Consider the following 21,405-nt stretch of genomic DNA (forward strand, 5'->3'; position numbering starts at 1 on the left):
TTATAAGTTAAACAGCAAAGTTGACAGCTTCGTAAATAGCCATAATTTCTGTCGAATATATAGATCATTGTTTTGGTAGATTTAGTAGGATGTTCGTATTTCCGCAGTGAGTAAGGATAGTTGTTTTTGACATCGTAAGTTGAGGGAAGGAACTCCAGATATGTTTTGGATACTGTTAATGGGACTGTATTTGAATTTATCAATAGAAAGACACACATCGACATTGTGTATAGTTTTTTATTTTTTTAAGATATGATTGTCTGGCAGATGAATATATTGTTGCCCCATAGTCCATTTTTGACAAAAAAAAAAAACAGAGAGAGTTCTGACTAATACATCAGATCGGGTACCTCATTTGGTGTGAGATGAAGTTTTAATTTTATATATTATATATATTTTTTTATATATTGGATGTGAGGTATCCAGGATGATTTAGAGTTTAATATTATACCCAATATTTTGATGGTTTGTTATTTTTGATTGTATGTTGTTCCATATTGATATTGATTTTGTTTTCTTTTTTTTTTAATACTGAATACTATAAGGTTAGTCTTATTTGCTGAGAATTAAAAGCCAGTGGGTTTGGGAATTTGAACTGATATGTCATAAATTGTGATTAGAAAAAGAGTTACGGAAATTGTTGAACCTTGAGAAACTCCATCATCTTGCGTATACATATCGGAAATGGATCTTGATATTTTTACTTGGAATGTGCGATCGACGAGGAAGATTCGTTATAAAGTTAAGCATATTGACTTTGGATACTATAGAAAATATATTATTTCAGTTTATTACCATTCGTTGGATAATTGTCATTACCAGAAACTAACTGACATATTAACGGTTTGTTCTGTACTGTAAGGGTATCTCTCACTTTTGACCTTTAAAATTGATATTTGTGGATGATATTATGTTTATGTTGTATACATCTTTTAGGCCAGTTAAATCATGAAACATGAAAACTTAATAGAGTAAGATGTTGTGTTTGTCGTGCTTTACACATAGAGTGTAGCATGAAAACCTGTACATCAAGGTCCCGTCAGGAGTCGAAAACCGGGAACTTTCAAATAACCTCCGATAAGACGGTAGCGCAAAAACAGATTCACAGATAATTGTCTGTAATATTATTGTGTGCATTCATGTTTTCGGGAGCGTGACCAATGGGTATTGTTATCGATTTGGCGTTGAGTTTATAAAAAAAAAAAAAATAAAGTTACCGTATCGTCCCATACGGGATGGTGGTTGCATCCGACGAATATTGTCATATTAAATTATCCGGATCGCGTTGTTCGGGAGCTTTGCACGTACACGCGCTGTACAGCAGATACATACCGCGTGAATCCGACGTACCATTATCGCGGTCCGCATCTCGTTTCGTTCATACACACCCTCCGTTTCGCGAATTATTTATGCGCCCCGATTGTGCATTAATGCTAGACCGTATTTTAACCGTACAGAACACAAAACATTCATCCAACGGGACGGACGCGCGGAAAAATTAAACAAAAAGTACAGTGAGCCCGTTTTAATAATTGTATTTATGCCGCGTCGTTTGCATCGCGCTTCAAGCGTAAAACGGTCCACCGGACGCGATACGGTACACGTCTGGTTCTACGGGTACGATTTTGTTGTTCCGTCCTGTTAGGGGCGTATTTAGACTTACTTATATGATGAGGGGGGGACTCAATTTTTTCTTTAATTCAGGCTCAAAATTTACAAGTAAAATTTTTGGTATTATTTAAATCAAATGAATCCTTAATATCTGTGATTTTTTTTTTCTTTAATCTAATGCTGAATCCACTTAGAATCGACGTTTGTATAACTTTTTTTTAATACCTGTCTATGTTTCGAAAGTTATGCTTGTGTTTTATTTGATTTGTCACTAAGTATGGACCCGACAACAAGATCAATTCAGTATTCACAGTAACGGGTAATTTGATTTCGTTATAAAATTATCCATATTAAAAAAATTTGAAATGTATATCTCACATACAATCAATTCCTTAAATACGGATTCTGGGGGCGATCGCCTTTTCGCCCCCCCCCCCCCCCCTAAAATATGCCATATATACGGAGTGAAGGTGAAACAGTAAAGACCGATCCTAGTTCACAACGACGACGAGACCGTGCTTCACAGAACCGGAGAATGCAGTTGATGCGAAAATGACTTCCACGGACGAACTTTGACGAATAACAAAAGTTCCGTTTAAAAAACGTTTTAAAAAATAAACGTAACTACGGTTGCCATTTATTTCTCGTTATGTCTTGCTTTTTGCGTTACATGGAAATACCAAGAAACCGTGTTGTGCAGGGATTTTTTCGGCTTGTATTCAATATCGACACCATTTGGTATGACAGAGAAGTTGGGCTAAACACAAATGCAAAACATTGTTAGTTTTTAGTCTCATATAAAGTATTATGTTCGAAAATAAAATTCTATAGACATAGTATAATGTTAATACATGAAAACTGCAAATGTTTTTAAGAGTTTGACCGTGCTAATACTGAGAATCTTCCATTCAGCTTTGTGATAACAATGCATTGTATTTTATTCAAATTCAATTTTACCATGATGAGACAGTGTTCTACCCCAGTAACCAATCGTATTTTCGTCATAGACTTTAGGAACAAGAATGTATTACCAATGACATCCAACGATCACAACAATTTGAACATAATGTTCTGAAAATACTTGTAGTCTACAAGTTGTGCGTTAACCGAGAAATGTAATACCCACTGGTAAAATTGCTTTGTCAGTTTTGTCGTGTGCGTTTTTGTTTATTTGAAATGTATTTATAATACAACGTTATGGTAATTTGACAACCGTTTCCGTAGTCATTTGGTACAATGTGTTCTATATGCTATGCAGTATTCGATTAATGAGAAATACGCGAAAAACACGATCACAGATCGTGGTATATAGCTATACGTAAGTATACGTAAGTGCGACGAGTTTTTCAATTAGATCAGACTAAATTATGTTTCTCTAGTTCAAGTCTAGTTACACCTCGAACGTGAACAAAATTAATTGGCGAATAGTTGCGATATCTGATACAATGTTCAACATACTGCTTTATCCGTCCACATCGTATCACGTGTATACAATTCTATGCTATCAAATTCATCGGTATTTCTTCTTCACGCGGAAAACCTACGTCAATTCGATCGCAATAAATTTTAAATTTGAAAAAGGATCTCTTCACGAACCACATCTACTTTCAGCAGATAGAAAAACTTATACGAAAAAATCCTCTGTCTTCTGAGCATTTCAGTCTCCAATCAGTTTTCCTGGGCATTTGATGACTTCACAGGCAAACACATACGTTACAGCGCAGTTGCCAGCAAAATTTTGGCCACTACATTGTTTTTGGTTTTTGTAACATTTTTACTCTCACATGTGTTCGATTTGTTTCTCATAAGCGCACACGTGCGTTGCAATTTTTTCTCGATAAATTACATCACTAGAAACCGCTATAGGGATCCGTCGAGCTTGTTCTCGGAACGAACACGTCTTTCGCGGTCATTGCGAACGGTTCCGGTGTCGGTGTTTTCTAGAGCCTCGATAAAACGACTACGGAATCCGGGACGGACATTGCTATATCGTAAATTTGTTTCCTTAGCGTAGAATATTTCGCAGTGCCACGCAGTGATCGGTTGACGTTTTTATATTATTACTCTCCCCGTCCACAAAACCGTTTTGCGTAAAACACGCGTAGTAAACGGTATTAGATTCTCAAGACCGGAGAAACGGTATTTCACTGTTACGTGGTATATTATAATACCGGTGTGTATATAAGCTTCGAGTGCGCGGCACGTATATCTCTGTCGCATAAATTATTCACGAGAAAACTTTCGCGAGCTTTTAATAAGACGTCGTCGGTGGCGGCGCACCGTACCATCTGAGAATTCCGGTCTCGTCTTTAAGAAATTCAACATATACACATATACAAATACACTCGTGTATATACGGTACGGGTTAAGTAGGATATCCGGACATTGTGATAAAACATCCTGACACTGTACACAGTGTTCGAAATATTTTGGGAAATGTAGAAATTAGTGTACCAACACTCGAGACTGTCATACGTTGACTGAGCAATGTGCATCCAACCTGGTTTCAAGTGGACATTGTGAACCGATGCGCTGAGCACATATATGTATATATATATATATATATATATATATATATATGTTACTATACTTATACTTACAAATTTAATTTGTTTTATATTATGACTTACCAGAAACCCGTCTAATTGTACGCGATGTACGCAACGACGGTGGTCGATAATAATAATAATAATAATAATAATAATAATAATAATAATAAAAATTCATAATATGCAAAGAGGTGTTTCTTTAGCCTAATGAGGTACCACCAGTACAAATATCTTTAAGAGAAGCGAATATGATGTGTGTACTTGCAGTACATTATGTAAGCCCAACCGTTATAAATGCAAAAAATCTGGTCGACTTACTTGGTCTAACTGTATTAACTAAATACAATATTTAAAGTACATTATAATTGCTTCTTTCGCAGTATTACAGTACTTTTTTTAAAGATCAGATCCCATCCTATCTCGACCACCATGACCAATAGCCATATGACACGTATGAAAGATATCAAATAAATAGTGATGGACAATGATTTCAATAATTCGATACGCTATCGATATCATGACACATTTTCAATACACGATATTATATTGTTGCCCAACACTACAAACAAACTCCCGTTAATTACGTAATAAAGGACACCTGATTCGTTACATTTTACACTCTTAATAAAACTATATTTTACACTTATTGATATTATTTTGTACTTATAAACGTTTTTATTATCTTTATGATTTTTCTTTAAATCAGGTGTATTCAAAATTATTTTAGAATTTTTTACTTCTGCTAGTCATTCATTAATCTCTTCGAAACTCAAAAAAAAAAAAAAATATTATTTCCACGTTTTTTGATCAATTGAATGAATTCATTATTAATAAAAGTTACGATTTCACAATTTACAAATAAACGTTACGTATCCATACAACGGATATAAACCATTAACGAAGAACGTTTGACTGAAAATGTGTTATACAATTGAATTGAAATATTTGGTGCAATGACCAAATAGTCCTTTTTTTTGAAAATTGACTTGTACTAGAGATTATAAAACAGGAACTGTTCTACGTATAAGTGGAATAATCAAACATGTAAAATTATCAGAACAATTATTAAATTATAGCGAACCTTTCTTGTTATATGTTTGGTACAACAATCAGACTTAAAGTCTTCAGAAGTGGACTAATCTGGTTATTGCATTGAACTCACAAATAAATTAACTTTCATAAATAATTTAATAAGAGTTGAAATAAATTATAAGTATTTACTAGTGATAAATCGAGAACTGAAAAATAACATTGATTAAACCGATCAATCAATATCGGAAATATTCACCGATTGCCTTCAGTGACGGTCTGCACCGTCAATACTGACATCGAATATTCATTACCTACAATGCCTGAAATTCAGACATTAACGGTAATATATGTATATATATATATATATTCGTAACTATTACACACGTATACACGTGGTGATTATTCATGATTTATTTTTAATTAGAAACGGATACTTATTTTTACTCTTTACATATAATTTATTATTAACGCTGCTAATATAAGTGCGTTGGGTATGTACACGTACAATTTTCCAACACCATTCGCGCGATCCAATGATAATTATATGCATTTGCATCTTTGTTTATACATATAACATTTTTATTGACACCCGTACAAATGTATGTCTTGTCATACCACGAGAACTCCATTTTCATCATTGATTATAATATAATCATTATATTATAATGCATGCTGTTTCTTTCGTATCTCACTAAAAAAATACGAGATCTCGCTTTCAAGCAGAACACCGTAAGCGTATCTAGCCTCGACGACGACGAACCGAAATTGTATTACCTACCAATAAAATCGGAAAAGATACAGAAAACGCTGTTTCAATGATTTCAATACTTGCGTTTAAAAATAATCGTATTGGCGTAATAACTCAGGTTTAAGTGATTTGCATAGATACAAATATATAACTAAAGAAAACGTAAGACACATTATTGTTGTACACATTCGACAATAACATAATACGAACCAAGACGAAACTATTTCATGTTTATCGTTGTCGCAATATAAACGTTTAAATCGAATTTACGGATAAGAAAATAATAGGATTCTCGGTAACTTATGAAATGTTCCAACTTTGTAAATACTAATTCAAGCAATATATCATTACAAATGCTCGTAGTAAGTCCGAGTAAATGAGTAAATTGGAGATATCATGGTTACCTAACCTAACCTAACCTAAACGTATAATAACTCTAAAATATTATCTAATTGCTCACCAAAATGCAGTTGTTGTAATCACAGCAAATAATTATTGTTTATGATCAAAAGTTCTTTTTATATCTTTTTTTGAATGATCAATTAATAAATTGATTAATAAATAAGAATAAAATATAAGAATTTTCCAAAACTCTGCCACGCATATTACGTTTACACAATGTAAATACATCCAAAAATATTTTTAATTTATGTTACCTTGTAATCTTAATCAGCTAATAGTCTATAAACTCGTATTAACATCACTTTCTCCAATTTTCTTCACTTTAATAGCTTTTTCTTAACATTTATTTAGTAACAATACTTTTGTAGTTATGACTACATAACTAAAATCAATTTAGTGAAAAATTTATTTTAACAAGTTTTTCTATATTTACCAATATTTACTTGATTTTTCAAAAATTTTTTTTTACATATTAGTTACAATACAACATATGAAAAAAAAATTACACATCGTTAATTATTATTTAAAATGATAGTCATCCACAGCATAGATATATTTATTCAATATTTAAAAATTTAAATAATTTATAAATGTTCAATTTCCTTTGGTTTTACATTTCCAAACATCCAATTAGGTAGGTATACGATTTTAAATTTTCATTAAATTTTCAATATTTGTTTTCAAATGTTAATAAATCCTCATTAGATATTTCAGGTTCAACATGAAAAATTAAATATATATTCTATGTTGCATAATGTTTTTATTTTAAATATATATAATATAATATATTATATTATAATATCTAGTAATTATCAGATCTAGTAAATACTAAATCACTTGTCATTTGACATTCTAGTTTGATGCTACTTGTATTTTGTGTGCCCAACCCAAGAATACTTGTATCAGTTGACCTCGTGAATTCCGCATTTTGCACATATTCTACTAATGCCTGTCTATAATAGTTGTTTTTAATATTTATTACATACTATTTGTCTTCATAATATGTGTTTGCGTTACCCTCTGTTTTAAACTAATAGTTCCTTTCTATTATTGCGAATATTATATTATTTATAATCATTCCGCAATTTCTATTATTTATGATTTATGTGGTCCCGCCTATGTTATAAGAGCAGTAAGGACCTACATCGATGTATGTGCGAAACAATATTGTGTTTGATCAATATAAACATGAAATTCCAGGGATCAAAAATAATTTAAAATAAGGTTACACATGATCGGTACGTAGTAACAATTTCTTTGAAAACCGTCTCGGCGATAGCGTGAACTTAAAACGCCGACGGGTCGATTAGTTATATCTTAAACCCAAGAATTATCGTCACGGAATACTTAATTTAATAATTTAAATCTAATCCACCATATTCTGTGTTATCGGCCTACTTTAAATTATACTATCGAGTGTTAAACCACAAGGTTTTCCGATGGTAGGCAGTGATGCAAGATCCCACGGATCGTGGCACGGGGTCTGGTATAGTGCGTCATAGGATGGGTGAGGCGCGACTCGTGTCTTTCCCAGAGTTATCGGTCTTAGTTACCCGAGTCGGAAAAGACGAGCCACACTCGTTTCTAGGCTTATCAAACCGATCCAACGTGTTTCCGCTGACGTAGGATAAGGAAAGTTTTGTCACAAGGGTAAATTAGCAAACTGATGATAAAAATTAAAATTTTGTATCTTAGTCATACTACAGCACTATCAGTACATCCTTTCATTATATTATATGATTACCCATTTTAACACGCAATTCAATACTGAGTGGTTACCAGTTATTGCCAATGCAATAGAATTGTTGGTTCAAAGTTTTTTTTAAAAAACTAATTAAATTTATTTATGTTATTACATGTTATCAAAATAAAAGCTCAAATACGTACCAACAACAATTATTATTATTGTTGTGTTAAATACCTCACATTTTTTTAATAATAACAAATATTGAAAAAAACTGTTTGGGTAAAATCTTCAGGTGTCAATATACCCCAATGAAAATTAAATTATTAATTTATCATTGTGTAACGAAACCATTTATGGAAACATAGATGGCGTTCGTTACTACATTTACCCCTCAAAGAGTAACAACGTAATCACACCACTCTCAAGATATTGCCAACAGGGCGTATGTGCAGCACCTGTATTTAAAAAAATGTTTTAAATGATTAATGTTAATTCAATTAATGATTAATTATCGCCATAAAGGGGATAATTAACCATTGTAACACCATCAATACACGGTCAAAGGCAGCAACAGATTCTCTGGATATCAGCCATCAATTAAGGGGGCTGGAGCGTAGCATGTTTTAAGGAGTAATATTTAGGCATTTTATATCACATGAACACTTTGGCTGTGTCAATGTGTGAATAGTAAATGAACATTAGTGTGTGTAATCCGTTATCGCGTTTATCATACCACTGTACATCGAATTCCCGGAACTACAATAATAATCAAAATGAACATTTTATCTTTACATTATATTAATTTGCACACATCTTCACGTTTTGATCCAATATTATTATAATATAGGCAGTAGTTTGGACAGTATAGTACTATAAGACATAAATAATACTGTGGGAGCGCATATAAATCTGGACCATATATATATAGAATTTAAAATCTGGATTGTATAAATATGGACTTTATTTATTTGGACTGTACAATCGGATGTAAAAATCTAGATTTTATATATACATATATATTATTATTTTATTACCTACCTAACCATTTAAGCCTGCTGAGAGCTGGTCGTTTTTTCGCAAATTCGAACCAAAAAGCGGAAGGAAAAATTCATCCGGTAACTAAATCCTGATTTTAATTTTGAAAACGCATTTGAATTCTTTATTCTTTTGTCTATGTTTTGTGGGAAATAATTGTTTTAATTTATTCGTTTTTTATAAGCATACAGTAAAAGAAAATTAAAAAAAAAATGTTTTTGGTACTATGATAAATAAACGATACAATATTTATGTTATAGCTAGAAATACTACAATTCTTAGAAATGTTCTAGCGTCCATACGCGCATGCACAATTCAATAAACACGAAGAAATACTTTTGAACATTAAATGCTTATAAACAAAAATTGTAACTAACGATTTTTGATTTTTTTTACTACAATAAGTAAAACTTATAATAAACCTTTTATTAAATTTTAAAGATTTTTTGGATTGCTAAATTTTTTTATAGGCACAAAAAAACTTCAAAAATTTCAAATGTCTATAAATATCTTAAAAAATTCAAAATATTTTGAAAATGTAATCGTAAATAGATACGGTTAATATAAACATTTGATGAAAATTTCAAGTATTTACAATGATTCGTTTTTGAGGTACAGCAAATTAAAAAAATTGATTTTGTCAAAAACTGATTATACGTAAAAATTCACGTTTTTCCGTTACTTTTTTATGATTTTTCCTAAAGCTTTTGAAAACTTCTTGATCTTTTACTTCTGACTCCCCAAAGTACCAACTAGATGAATTTTCCCTTTCAAAGAGGGGCTGAAGTAAAAAATCAAAGTATTATTTCTACTCAAAAACGTTATAAAGTTGTTATAGGTAAAAAGTAAAAAACATACACCATTGTTAAATCAATTAATTTATCAATCTAAATAAACTTACAAAATTATTTTAATTTGTAAATTAATACAAAAAATATATTCACTATATATCAATCAATATACATTATAATTACCTCATCATTGTTTTTAGATCTTCGCGTTTTTTGCGTTTCAAGTTGGCAAAATTAGGTTTTTTCCGTAATGCACATAGCCTGAGACGTCCTTTTTTACTCAAACGCCAGTCTTTATTCATTTTAAAATTAAAAAAAAATTACTGACGAGAAAAATTAAACTTGACTGGCTACACAGTTGAAAAAAACTAGTTCTATTTGATTTGTGCTAACATAAATTAATTTATTATGATCTATTTTAAACTTTGCAATGATTGTAATTGTTACAATACATTATTATTTCATTTCCGTAGTCATTAGTTCTAATTGACTGATAATCGTTCGAAATGCGGGTAATATTTAATATTTATGTTACGGCTAGGTACTAAAATTTTTAGAAATGTTCTGATGCCCATACGTGCATGCACAGGTCAATGAACACGAAGAAAATTTACACCACGCTAATAAAATGTCAAAAACGCCAAAAATCTAGACAAAATTGGGAGACTTGGGATTGATGAATTTAAATTTTGAAAACAGATTTAATTAAGTCACTATGTTAGCTAGGGATTGACCAGAGGATTTTTTTATATTGTAATCAAATAATAAGATAATAATAATAAGATATTGACAATTTAAAAAAACAGAAATTTATGTATTTTAAGTATTTAAGTACGCCATTAATTTTTGTAATAATAAAAATTCCTTCGAACAAGTTTTAGTAAAGATGTTCAAGATTTTTAATTTGTTTTCAAAATTAAAATCCGTCAAACCCAAGTCCCACAGTTTTGTCTAGCTTATGACCTATTGTACATGATTTTTTGCATCGTCTACAGCCCCGGGATCCGCGAACACCGTTAATATACGTTGATGGGTCATATATACTCATCGGACACACCGGCAAATCGACTGTTCCGGAGCATGCAGCTATCACATTACAAAGTTAGCGATGCACATTCTTTTCGGCTTTTAGTTAGAGGATTGTCACTCTCTCGGGTAGTAATGTGTTAGCTGTAACTTTTGTTGCGTCACTCGTCGTATCATCGTCGTCCGCCGTATCATTAGTACCGCCGCCACCGCATACGAGTGCGCTGTGCCGCCTGTCTAGTATCAACCTGTAAGTGATACCGTGTCCCTCAGTGCCGCTACCACTGAATCCGAGTGAGCCGTGTCATTGTAAAGATCACCAAAAAACCAGTGGTAATAAGTCTTGTTGTGTTAGTTGGTACTTCAGTTAGTACAGACACCAATATTATAATTGTGAATGGGATTTCGTGTTCCTCCGCGATATTCTTTTTATATTCTATAGTCAGTATTTGCCGCATCAAATACCGACAGTATAAAATATTATTATTATTATTATTATTACATGATATATATTAAAATTAAAAAAATTGTAAATTAAATAAATAAACGGTATAATTATTATTATATCATATTATACTTAACTATTTGCAGTCAATACGACTACAAATTGGCGCCCAACTCCATTAAAAATTTTAAATTGCTGCACGTGTAGGGTGCGCATTACAATTGATTGGTTATAATATAATCCCTTATATATCCCTTATTTATTTATTTATGGTTAGAAACAATAAAAGTACATCATATAGAGCTTTTTACCGATTCTGATTTTATGCCAATCTATACTGCTTATAAACGGTAAATATATAATATGTCGGAGAAGATTTAAACGGTGAATGAGAACTCAATGATCTACAACTAAATAGTTTTATTGGGAATATTCTAGAATAGGAAGAACCAGAGTTACTTCAAATAATATCATAATCGATTTGACGATAATGGGCAACTCGTAAGTTGTCCATTATCGTTCAATCAACACACAGCTTAAAATAATGGCAATATAATAATGTCCCAGGACCGAATCCGGCAAGAGGTAGACTCGAGTGGTTTGGCGATAAACGTCGAGTGGCAGATGCATCGAGCAACGCCCCGCGAGATAACCATTCGTGTAGAGCAGTCATGTCAAACACGCAGCCCGCGGCTCATTTTTTTGTGACCCGCGTCTACCAATATTAACGAACAAAAAAAAAAAAAAAATAATAAAATATTAATGTCGTGTCACGACTATCTTAGATTCTTAGTGTTTGATTTATTTGGTATACATAATTATACTGTTTTATTTTCTGATTAACTATAATCGAATAAGAATTATTAATGGTTTTATATATAATATATATATAAAAATAAATATAAATATATTCGTATCTATATGGATTTTAGATTAGTAATTTTTAATCTGTTAGATCTAGATTAACCGACACACATCTAAACGGAGCTCCACGGAGAATTAAAAGTGGTTTCATCAAATAATATTTCTCCCGAAATCGAAAAGTTGGGGGGAGAAAATATATGTCAAATATCGTCTAAAAAGAATTATTAATATGTTTTTTTGTAATTTATTTAACACCTATTTTTATAAATAATTAGTAAATAATTAGTAGGATTTATATTTTATCTATATGTTAATGTTCATTTTTTAAATGTTTTAATTTTGTTGTAATTGCTGTATTCGTAAACATAAAGAATAAAATTGAAAAATTTATATAAAATATTTATTTTTTTACTAAATTTTTATGTGCAGTTCAAATAGTAAAATTCAATATATTTGGCCTACTTGATACTTTGAGTATGACATGCCTGGTGTAGTCTCTACAGATGCACCACGTGCATACTCGACCGGATTAGGTCTGGCACTCAGGTAAGCCATGATTCCCGAGCCACACCGCATGCTGGCGGGATCCTGGTTTAATTATTTTCGAAATAATTAATGTTTTCTACCGGAAAAAGAAGATGTTATGCGGGGACCGGACTCGGTCGGTGACCAGTAACATTATTATCGCGGGCGTACTATCGCGTAAACACACACACACACACACACACACACACACACCGCGGGGGTCGTTAAATTATGTTTGGTATTTCGACGCATAAACATGGAGATAACGGTACGTTGATAAATCTATTTACCGGAAACGCGAAAATTCCGTACGGAAATACCGTAACGGAAAACGATGTAGGTGTACGTAGATCTCGTCGAGGTGCTAAATCAACGGTGAAACCTATGCCGGAAGGAAGGCGGAAATAAAAAAGGACGTCTTTGGATCGGACACTGGTCGCGGTTCGATGTTACATCATAATAATAGTAACGTTCGTAATATTATTGTCAATGTGATTATGACGCTTTGAAATGGTTTTTTTTTTTCGATTCGTTGAATGGAATTTGGTGTGAACCCGAATCACGGTTGAGGAAGATACGGTTTAGTAACAATGCCGGTTTTCTTTTTCTGTCCGACTGAATTTCTTCGTTGGCTCCCGTGATCCTTATTAAAATCATTTGTAGACTCGGCAAAGGACAAGTGCAGTGCGATCTCCGGTGAAATTATACGGTCGTAATGTTATACTAACCCGAAAATGTGTCTTTTACGTAAAAGGAAAGCACTGGATCGTAAAACCGCAATGTCTTCCGCGTTCCGTTAATGGAACTTTTCACAACATTTTTTTTTCAAAGTTATGGTCAGCTATATTTTTTTATTTTTTTTTTACTGTAATACTGTTTAATTCACTTTAAAACTTTACAATTTATATTAATTATTGTCAACGATTGAATACAAATGTATTGTGTCGGACTATTTGAGTTGATAAACAATAGTAGCTAGATAATAAAGTAATAGGTCGTAACTAGATAGGTAAAATAATTGAATCACATTTTATTATTTGTACTAGTGGACGCTAAAAAAAACACAGAGTTAATTTTTACAGTGATCGAAATCTGTACTCTGAGCTAGATTTCCACACCGTACTCATTAAAAAATGTATTCTATTTTCGAGGAACGGATGTGAACCTTTTAAATCGAACCTGTTTAGTGGAATCCAAAAACAATCGAAAAATCGAATTAAAAATATTGTTAACTTGTCCTATCTATTACCTGTGAATCAAATATTTTTTCATTTCATGGTATTCAATAACACTTTTATGGTAAAATATCGCAGAAACAATTAATTAAAATCGAGTTCGACAGTCGGAACGATAAGAACAAAGTACCGTTATTGTGACTGTGAATTATGTTATCACACTTATATTTATCAGAAAATTAAAATGAATTATTGATGTACACGATATGTTCAAGGCTGATTGATCATCGGTGGCTTACAGAACGATCAATTCATGTGGTTTCGGAAATTCCGCGAAGCGGTGCACTGTAGAAATTAGCAGTGACAGAATACGTACAATTTAAAATGTTAACGAAAAAATATGAATAAATAAATATTACCCGTCTTAGGAATGCAAACAGAAATAATTGAAACTCCTTTCGCCGTACAATCACTTGAAAAATATTCGACAGATATTTATGATTTTTTTTTACTTAGATTTTTTGTTTGTTTAAAGTATTTACTTTGTTTGATTCGTCGTCCAATTGTCTACATTTGACGACCTCGTGAAATAAACCGATTACTGAAATCTTGAACAATTTAAGACAAGTATTCAGGTTGGTTTTCTTTCTGAAAGCCAATAGTCTCTGAGACCGGAAAAACTAACCATTAATGACAATAACGTGACTTTTACAATGTGAACTTGTACCTCTTGTTCAATTCGGCCAAAAAACTCAAAATTTTGATCATAAACAAAGCGTGCTGATGATCATTGTCTTGTAGTTGTTGAACAGTTGGTTTTTTTCGTATAGATTTCGAAAGTGCTCTCCCCCAACTCAATTTTACGATTATCACATTTGTTTATTATTTAAAACACGCTCAAATGCGTTCATGTAATTATGCGTACATACGGACATGTGTGCGTAGCTTGATATGACATAATATGATTGTAATATTAAATATAAGCACGATATTCTATGCGTTACATAGGTATGAAAAATATTGAATTATAATTTTTTTTGATTTTATATGACAAAGTTTTTCCAGCGTTCTTTATAAATATGAAATAATTAAAAATTAAAGTATATAACACATAAGACATGATAATATATTTTATATTTATACTAATAAGAAGAAAATAAAAGTAATAGTAATCAAGTAAAAATTTGACTCTTGTATTTTGTGAACATCCATTTATACCAGTTCCATAAAAACTGGATGTTCAGAGTTACATCCATGCATACAAGCATCTGGCCACATATTATATTATAGGCTTTAAAATTTCGAATATTCAAAAGTATTTAATGATAAAGAGCCTCAAAATTTTTATTCGCACACAGAATTCGAGTAGTTTACCATAGCTACGGCACTGATTTAAATTAAATATTAAATAATAAAAAACCTCAGTGTCTACGTTTTCTTATATTTAATTTTTATTGGATTTATTACTGTATATAAGTTTATTTTTTACAATATTTACTGTTTCGTATTCAGGAATTGATGTATATATATTTTTAATGTCAAGAGAGATCATTTTTACCCTGGTTTGATAATAATTTTATTAATTTTTTAATGAAATTATAAGTATTTTTTTATAGAAGTAGAACTTAAGTTTTTTTCCCTCTTATAATAAGTAACTTTTTAAACCATTTCGTTTAGTCAACCTGATTTTTAAATGAGATTTATAATAAATTTATTTCACTTTAAAATTACATTTTCTTAAATACGTTTTATTCACCCTGTCTCTGTATCTGTATGTGGTTTGATATTTTTTGTAAGTGCGAATATTTTCTAAATATAAATACTGTATGAAAGGCTACTGGTCTAGTTTGAGTGGATGCTTAAATTGTTGAATTGCGTACTTATTATATGCAATGCAGTGAGAAATTGACATTTGCATTGCGATTCGTTTTTCAGTTCACTGAAGGGATTTTTTTTTAGGTAGAACAATACTGTACTAGGAATTATTCTTTTTTTCTCCTATAGCGTCCGATTGATATAAACAAAAAAAAATTGACTTTAGTCCTATTTATTTCCTATTTATTACTTATTAATAAAGGTATATTTTTTACTAAAATTATTGTTTTTTTTTTTTTTTATAATTTAATTTAATGTTTTTCGTGACGTTAAACTAATATCTGACTCTTTATGCAATATTTATTTTTACTTTTTTGAAATATATGCATACTGTAACACTAATTAATTTTACTAAGATTTGTTTGGATATTGTCATACAATTAGAAAAATATTTTGAGACTTGACAAACATTGTAAATTCCGATTTTTGTACAATTTGTAAACGAAATAAATCAGTATAGAATATTCAAATTAACTTATTTTGAAACAAGAGAAAAATACTATAAAATATCATTAATTAAGGTTCAATGTGTGTTAATAAATGATTATGATTATTTGAACGGTATATTATTTAATAAATAGTGTGACTTTTTTTTTAATTCATCATTCAACGAAAAAAATTGTACTTTTTGAAAACTGAGGAAGTATCGGAAAAAAAAACTCCAAATCACTGTATCTAGTATCATGTTAAACTTCCAATGCAATTTTAACTGCAAATCGCTATAATCTGTAAATAACCTGTTTAATTATTGTGTTTCTAGGTAGGAACAAATCACAAAGGATATTTTGCACTGAGTTTACAGCTTGCAAACATTTATATATCTAAGAAATATCGTTCGTATTAGTCACGTACGCTATTGCCGTACGATATCATCAAAACCCGATGCTTTAAATACACATTGGAAATAAATTCGTCTCATTGTATTATCTTATTGAAAACGTACAATATTATAACGACTCTGACTTGCTGAAATGTGAGTATCTGCGTGGGTTTCGGAACTTTCTGACAAGATGCATTTTATAATACGAGATGAATAAGAATTCCAGTTCAGAATCATTTATCTTAATATTACATCCAGATGCGAAATGAAATTATAACTTTATTATTTCGGAATAAATGTAAGACAAATAAGTTATTTTTACTGGTTGAATTTAGTATGAAGAAATATGTTAAACGAGAACGTAAAATAAATCATTTAGTTGTGAAATACGAGCAAATATAATTAACTACACTTCGATGCGTTGTTGCATAATTGTTTCATGTTAGCGTAATATAACATCCAGTACATAAATGCGATTTAACTTAACATTTTCAACAGTTTACACATAAATTACAGTATTTAGATTAAATAACTAATATAACGAATTTATAATTCACTCAATATATTTCTAAAAAATATGCTTACACTAAATAGTCATATAAATCGTTTTATGAAATATTATTCTTATAAATTATGTATAATAAATTATTTATACATTATAAATGTATTATTAAATAATCAATTATACTACACATAAAACCACTAGAAAATTATTATTTAGAAGTAGAAAATTAGGTGCTTGGAACACATGATTTATTATTAAACATCATGAGTAATAAATTTAAAATTAATTATAAAATCAAACTCATAATATTTTTGAATGTACTCGTAATATATTAGAGATTTTTTTAGACGGGTAATTGATTTGTATCGAATAAATTAAAATCTAGATAGTATTTTTTGTTTAGTTGTGATTTTGATTTTGATAGAATATTTAAAACTTGTCGAGAAGTGTATGAGAAAAAAAAAACAAGATAAACATGATGTGTGTTTAAAATATCTACTGACAATAATTGCAACAAAACGGTATTCTGACTTTGTTGGAAACATTAACTGTAAATCTTTACAAAGATGTATACATGATTTTTCTGTTGATAAAATTCGCAAGATAATGCACTGATACTTTTTTACAGGTGAGTTATAAGAATCCCATTTTAGACGCCGAATTTTACGAAGTTTTTAAGCCGATTCGTGAACTTAAAGCCAGGTTCTTGCATAATATTATTATTTTATTAATTCGGATTAATTAAAAAAAATACAAATTTTAATGGTTTTTTGAAAATAAAATTTATATTTCAAACGACTTTTGTTCATAGTTGACGCTTTATTGCGTGCTATATTGCTGTATTGTACAGGAGAAAATAAAATTGAAAAATAATTCGGACATATTAATTCCCGCGTGAAAGGCATTTTATACACTCACACTGATCGGGTAGACCATTTGACCGGGGTGTGCGTGGTTGTGTTAATAGATTGTAAAAGATTGAAATAAGCAGTTTTCTAGAAGAAGACGAGAGGTCTTTTAACCAGAGAGGTCTCGAGAGAATTGGCGTTGCGTGTAAAATAATAACGTGCAGTCGATAAAAACGTAGTGTGATCAATTACACAGTTAGCAGGTTTACATAGCTCACGTCGGAGAGTCCTGTTTACGAGTGAACGAATGCATTTATCGTAAGAAAAAATTATACGTTCGCATTTTCTACCATGACTGATTAATGGGTTTACCATGGTATCTCCATATTATTATTTTTAGAAAATAACAAAACATTTTCATGGAAATTGTGTTTTTTAAGTAATATGTACAACATAACTTACTTCATAAAAACAAAACTATTTATATATTTATATTAATATAAAATAAATTATAATGAAGTATGGAATTTTGTCCTCTGCAACATGTTTATTCAAATGTATTGAAGCCGTCAAAACATATATATCCCTTTTGGGAATATAATAATTTGAAGTTAATTTTATATTTTTTTTTCACACATTTACACTTTTATGTTATTTAAAATGCGAATGCAAAAAAAAAAATAGCTCAACATACAATTGAAACAGTATAGTTATCGATACTGACGCAAAAGTTTTTATTATTTATTATTGGTCATCTTTGTTGTAATTTTCAATTAATATTTGTATATTTTTATAAAAATTAAATACATTAATATGTTCAATGTTTATTATTTAATTATAAACTTATAAAAATATACGTTAGTGAAAATCACTCATAAATGGGAAAATTCTTATCTATAATTCGACGGAAATATAATGTTTGTTAAGAGTATAAAATAGTTGTATATTAAAAATACATTACACGATATACAATTAAGTATTACATAAAATTTCGATATTCTTATAATACTTTTGTGTAAATATTAAGAAAATAAATCATAAAATTATAATTTTACCGTTTATATTTTTATTCAATGTTAAGAAAAATGTTTGGTAATGTTTTAGAAATTTGAAAATATTGAAGTAGCTCAATTGTGTTGTACGTATCATGGCCAAATATGATCACTAATACTCACAATATTTTTTAACACTTTTATAATTTTAAATTAAAAAATATACTATTAACCAACTATTATTATAATTTCATTTTTTTCAAATATTTATGTATTAAATATTAAATGAAAATCATAATGTTTGTGTTTTAACTATTTTTTGCACTTTGATCATTTTACATTTCAGCAGGGCATATCGTTGAACAATTTCTTACATCTGAGTATTTTCTATTAAACCTTATTTTTGTATGTTTTTAAATTTTTGTATTGAATGTTAAGCTTCAACAACAATAATAATTAACCTACTTAAATTTTGAGAAAAAAAGTAAAAACGGCTTTGGTGTAGTCTCCGTTGAGAGTTTAATGATGTAAAGAAGGGTTGTTGAGGATCCTGCATGATTCTGAGAATTTTGGACAGTTGATCATTATATAATGGATTGATACGTTCGCAACCAGTAGTTTGTGGTTATAACTTGACCGAAATCCTATAGGTTGTAGAATAGAATAGCCAAGCATTCCGAATTTTGACTTTGTATCCAGTTTTTCTGACGAAATATTTACAAGTTGTATTTCGTCCTGTTTTTTCTAGTATAGGTAAATCCTCAGTTTTCAGTACTGTTCATGATTAACAATTTTATGCAAATCAAAAAATACAATTTAACACACAGGGAAGGTGTTAGCGAAAAAAGTTGTTATTCGGTTTTTTAAAATTAAATATTATCTAGGTATTTATAAAAATATAAGTTTTAATTTATTCAGTTATATAACCTCTGGCATACATTAAGGAATTTTAACTTTTTTTTGGTTTTCATGGATAACGAAGTTTACATGGGCTGCGAGCGAAAAATGAATGGTAAGAAGAGTGGATCGTGGGTCGAAAAAGTTGAAAAACACTAGACTAAAGAATTATATATTGTGACGTACAATTTTTAAAAATTATATATAGTGGATTCCAATTCATTTAGGCACGTTGGTGCAAGCTCCATTTACCCACATTAAGTGATTGCCAATAATAACCGAAATTAGTTCAAAATACAAATATTTATATAAAAGAAAGTTTTTATTTTAAACACGTGAACCACTTAATTGAAAAGAAGATATTAAATTAAATAAAAAAAAAAAAAAAAAAAAAAAAATGTTTACATAAATAACACAAATAAAATTACTATTTTGACGTGGAAGATGTACAAAACGTTGTAATTGTTCGTTGTCTAAGCTGTTTAGTGTGAATCTGGTTGACAAAATGGACACACTTTTCATACTTATCAGATGGACTATCTTCGTTACCCTCTTGCATGAAAAACTTTCGTCAGCTTACCGACCATTATATATGATAGACTCAAGCAAGCTTTTTGAGAATCCAATCACCCGCAGACTACGAGAGCATCTTAAAAGAGCAGGTGTGCAAGCAAACAATCAATACGGATTCAAATCGGGAAAATCAACAGTTGATGCAATGTCCAGACTACTGACCATAGTGCGTAATGCCAACGGTCGAGGCCATGCACGAAATGAATTTGTGGGAATGCTCACGCTGAACATAAAAAATACTTTCAACAGCGTCCCTTGGGAAACAATTCTGCAACGCCTGGAAAGAATCGAGGCACCGAATTACCTGCGGATCATCCTCAGCCAGTATATGTCAAATAGACGAATCACGTTCACTAAAGAAGTCGGTTCCACGTGTGGAATATATATGAACTGCGGAGTTCCCCAGGGTTAGGGTTTTCGGACCAGACCTCTGGAACTTGTTGTACGACGACCTATTGAATTTACCACTCCCTACAGACACCGAGATGATAGCCTACGCTGACGATGTGGCCATTATAACATCTGCGAAAATGCTCTTCTAACTGAAGGAGAGTTTACTCAGTGCGCTACGCGACGTTGTGCTGTAGATGAGACAAAACAACTTGGAGCTGGCAATGGAAAATACGGAGGCAATCATTTTTACTAATAGATATAAGAGGAATACTATGACTGTTGAATTTCCTCCACACTCGTTCGCCTCAAGTAAGTACGTCAAATACATAGGGCTACATTTCGACCAAAAAATGCACTTTGCACAACACGTCACGATAGTGGCAAAATGCGCTGCTTAAGCAAGTAGGCACCTAACCCAGATTCTACCGAACCTTAGAGGCGCAAGAAAAAAACGAAACGCATACTCGCAACCATGGTAACTTCGAGACTACGGTACGGAGCACCAATATGGCAGGGGATCATTACAGCTAAAGCTCTTAGCACCATGGAAATGGCATACAGAAGGATAATGCTTAGAGTAGCATACTGCTACCGTACGACATCCACGGACGC

At 30.9% G+C, this 21,405-nt stretch overlaps 1 protein-coding gene across 1 annotated transcript; it reads left to right on the forward strand.

Annotated features, from left to right (window-relative positions):
• Positions 1 to 20,332: 20,332 nt before the first annotated feature.
• Positions 20,333 to 20,812, forward strand: LOC112692892. Its single transcript, XM_025567712.1, has one exon. The coding sequence runs from the start codon at positions 20,333 to 20,335 to the stop codon at positions 20,810 to 20,812; it is 480 nt and encodes a 159-aa protein (XP_025423497.1).
• The last annotated feature ends 593 nt before the right edge of the window (positions 20,813 to 21,405 follow it).

This window comes from Sipha flava, unplaced genomic scaffold, assembly GCF_003268045.1.
Source record: "Sipha flava isolate LNK unplaced genomic scaffold, YSA_version1 117_pilon_pilon, whole genome shotgun sequence".
Classification (NCBI taxonomy): Eukaryota; Metazoa; Arthropoda; class Insecta; order Hemiptera; family Aphididae; genus Sipha; species Sipha flava.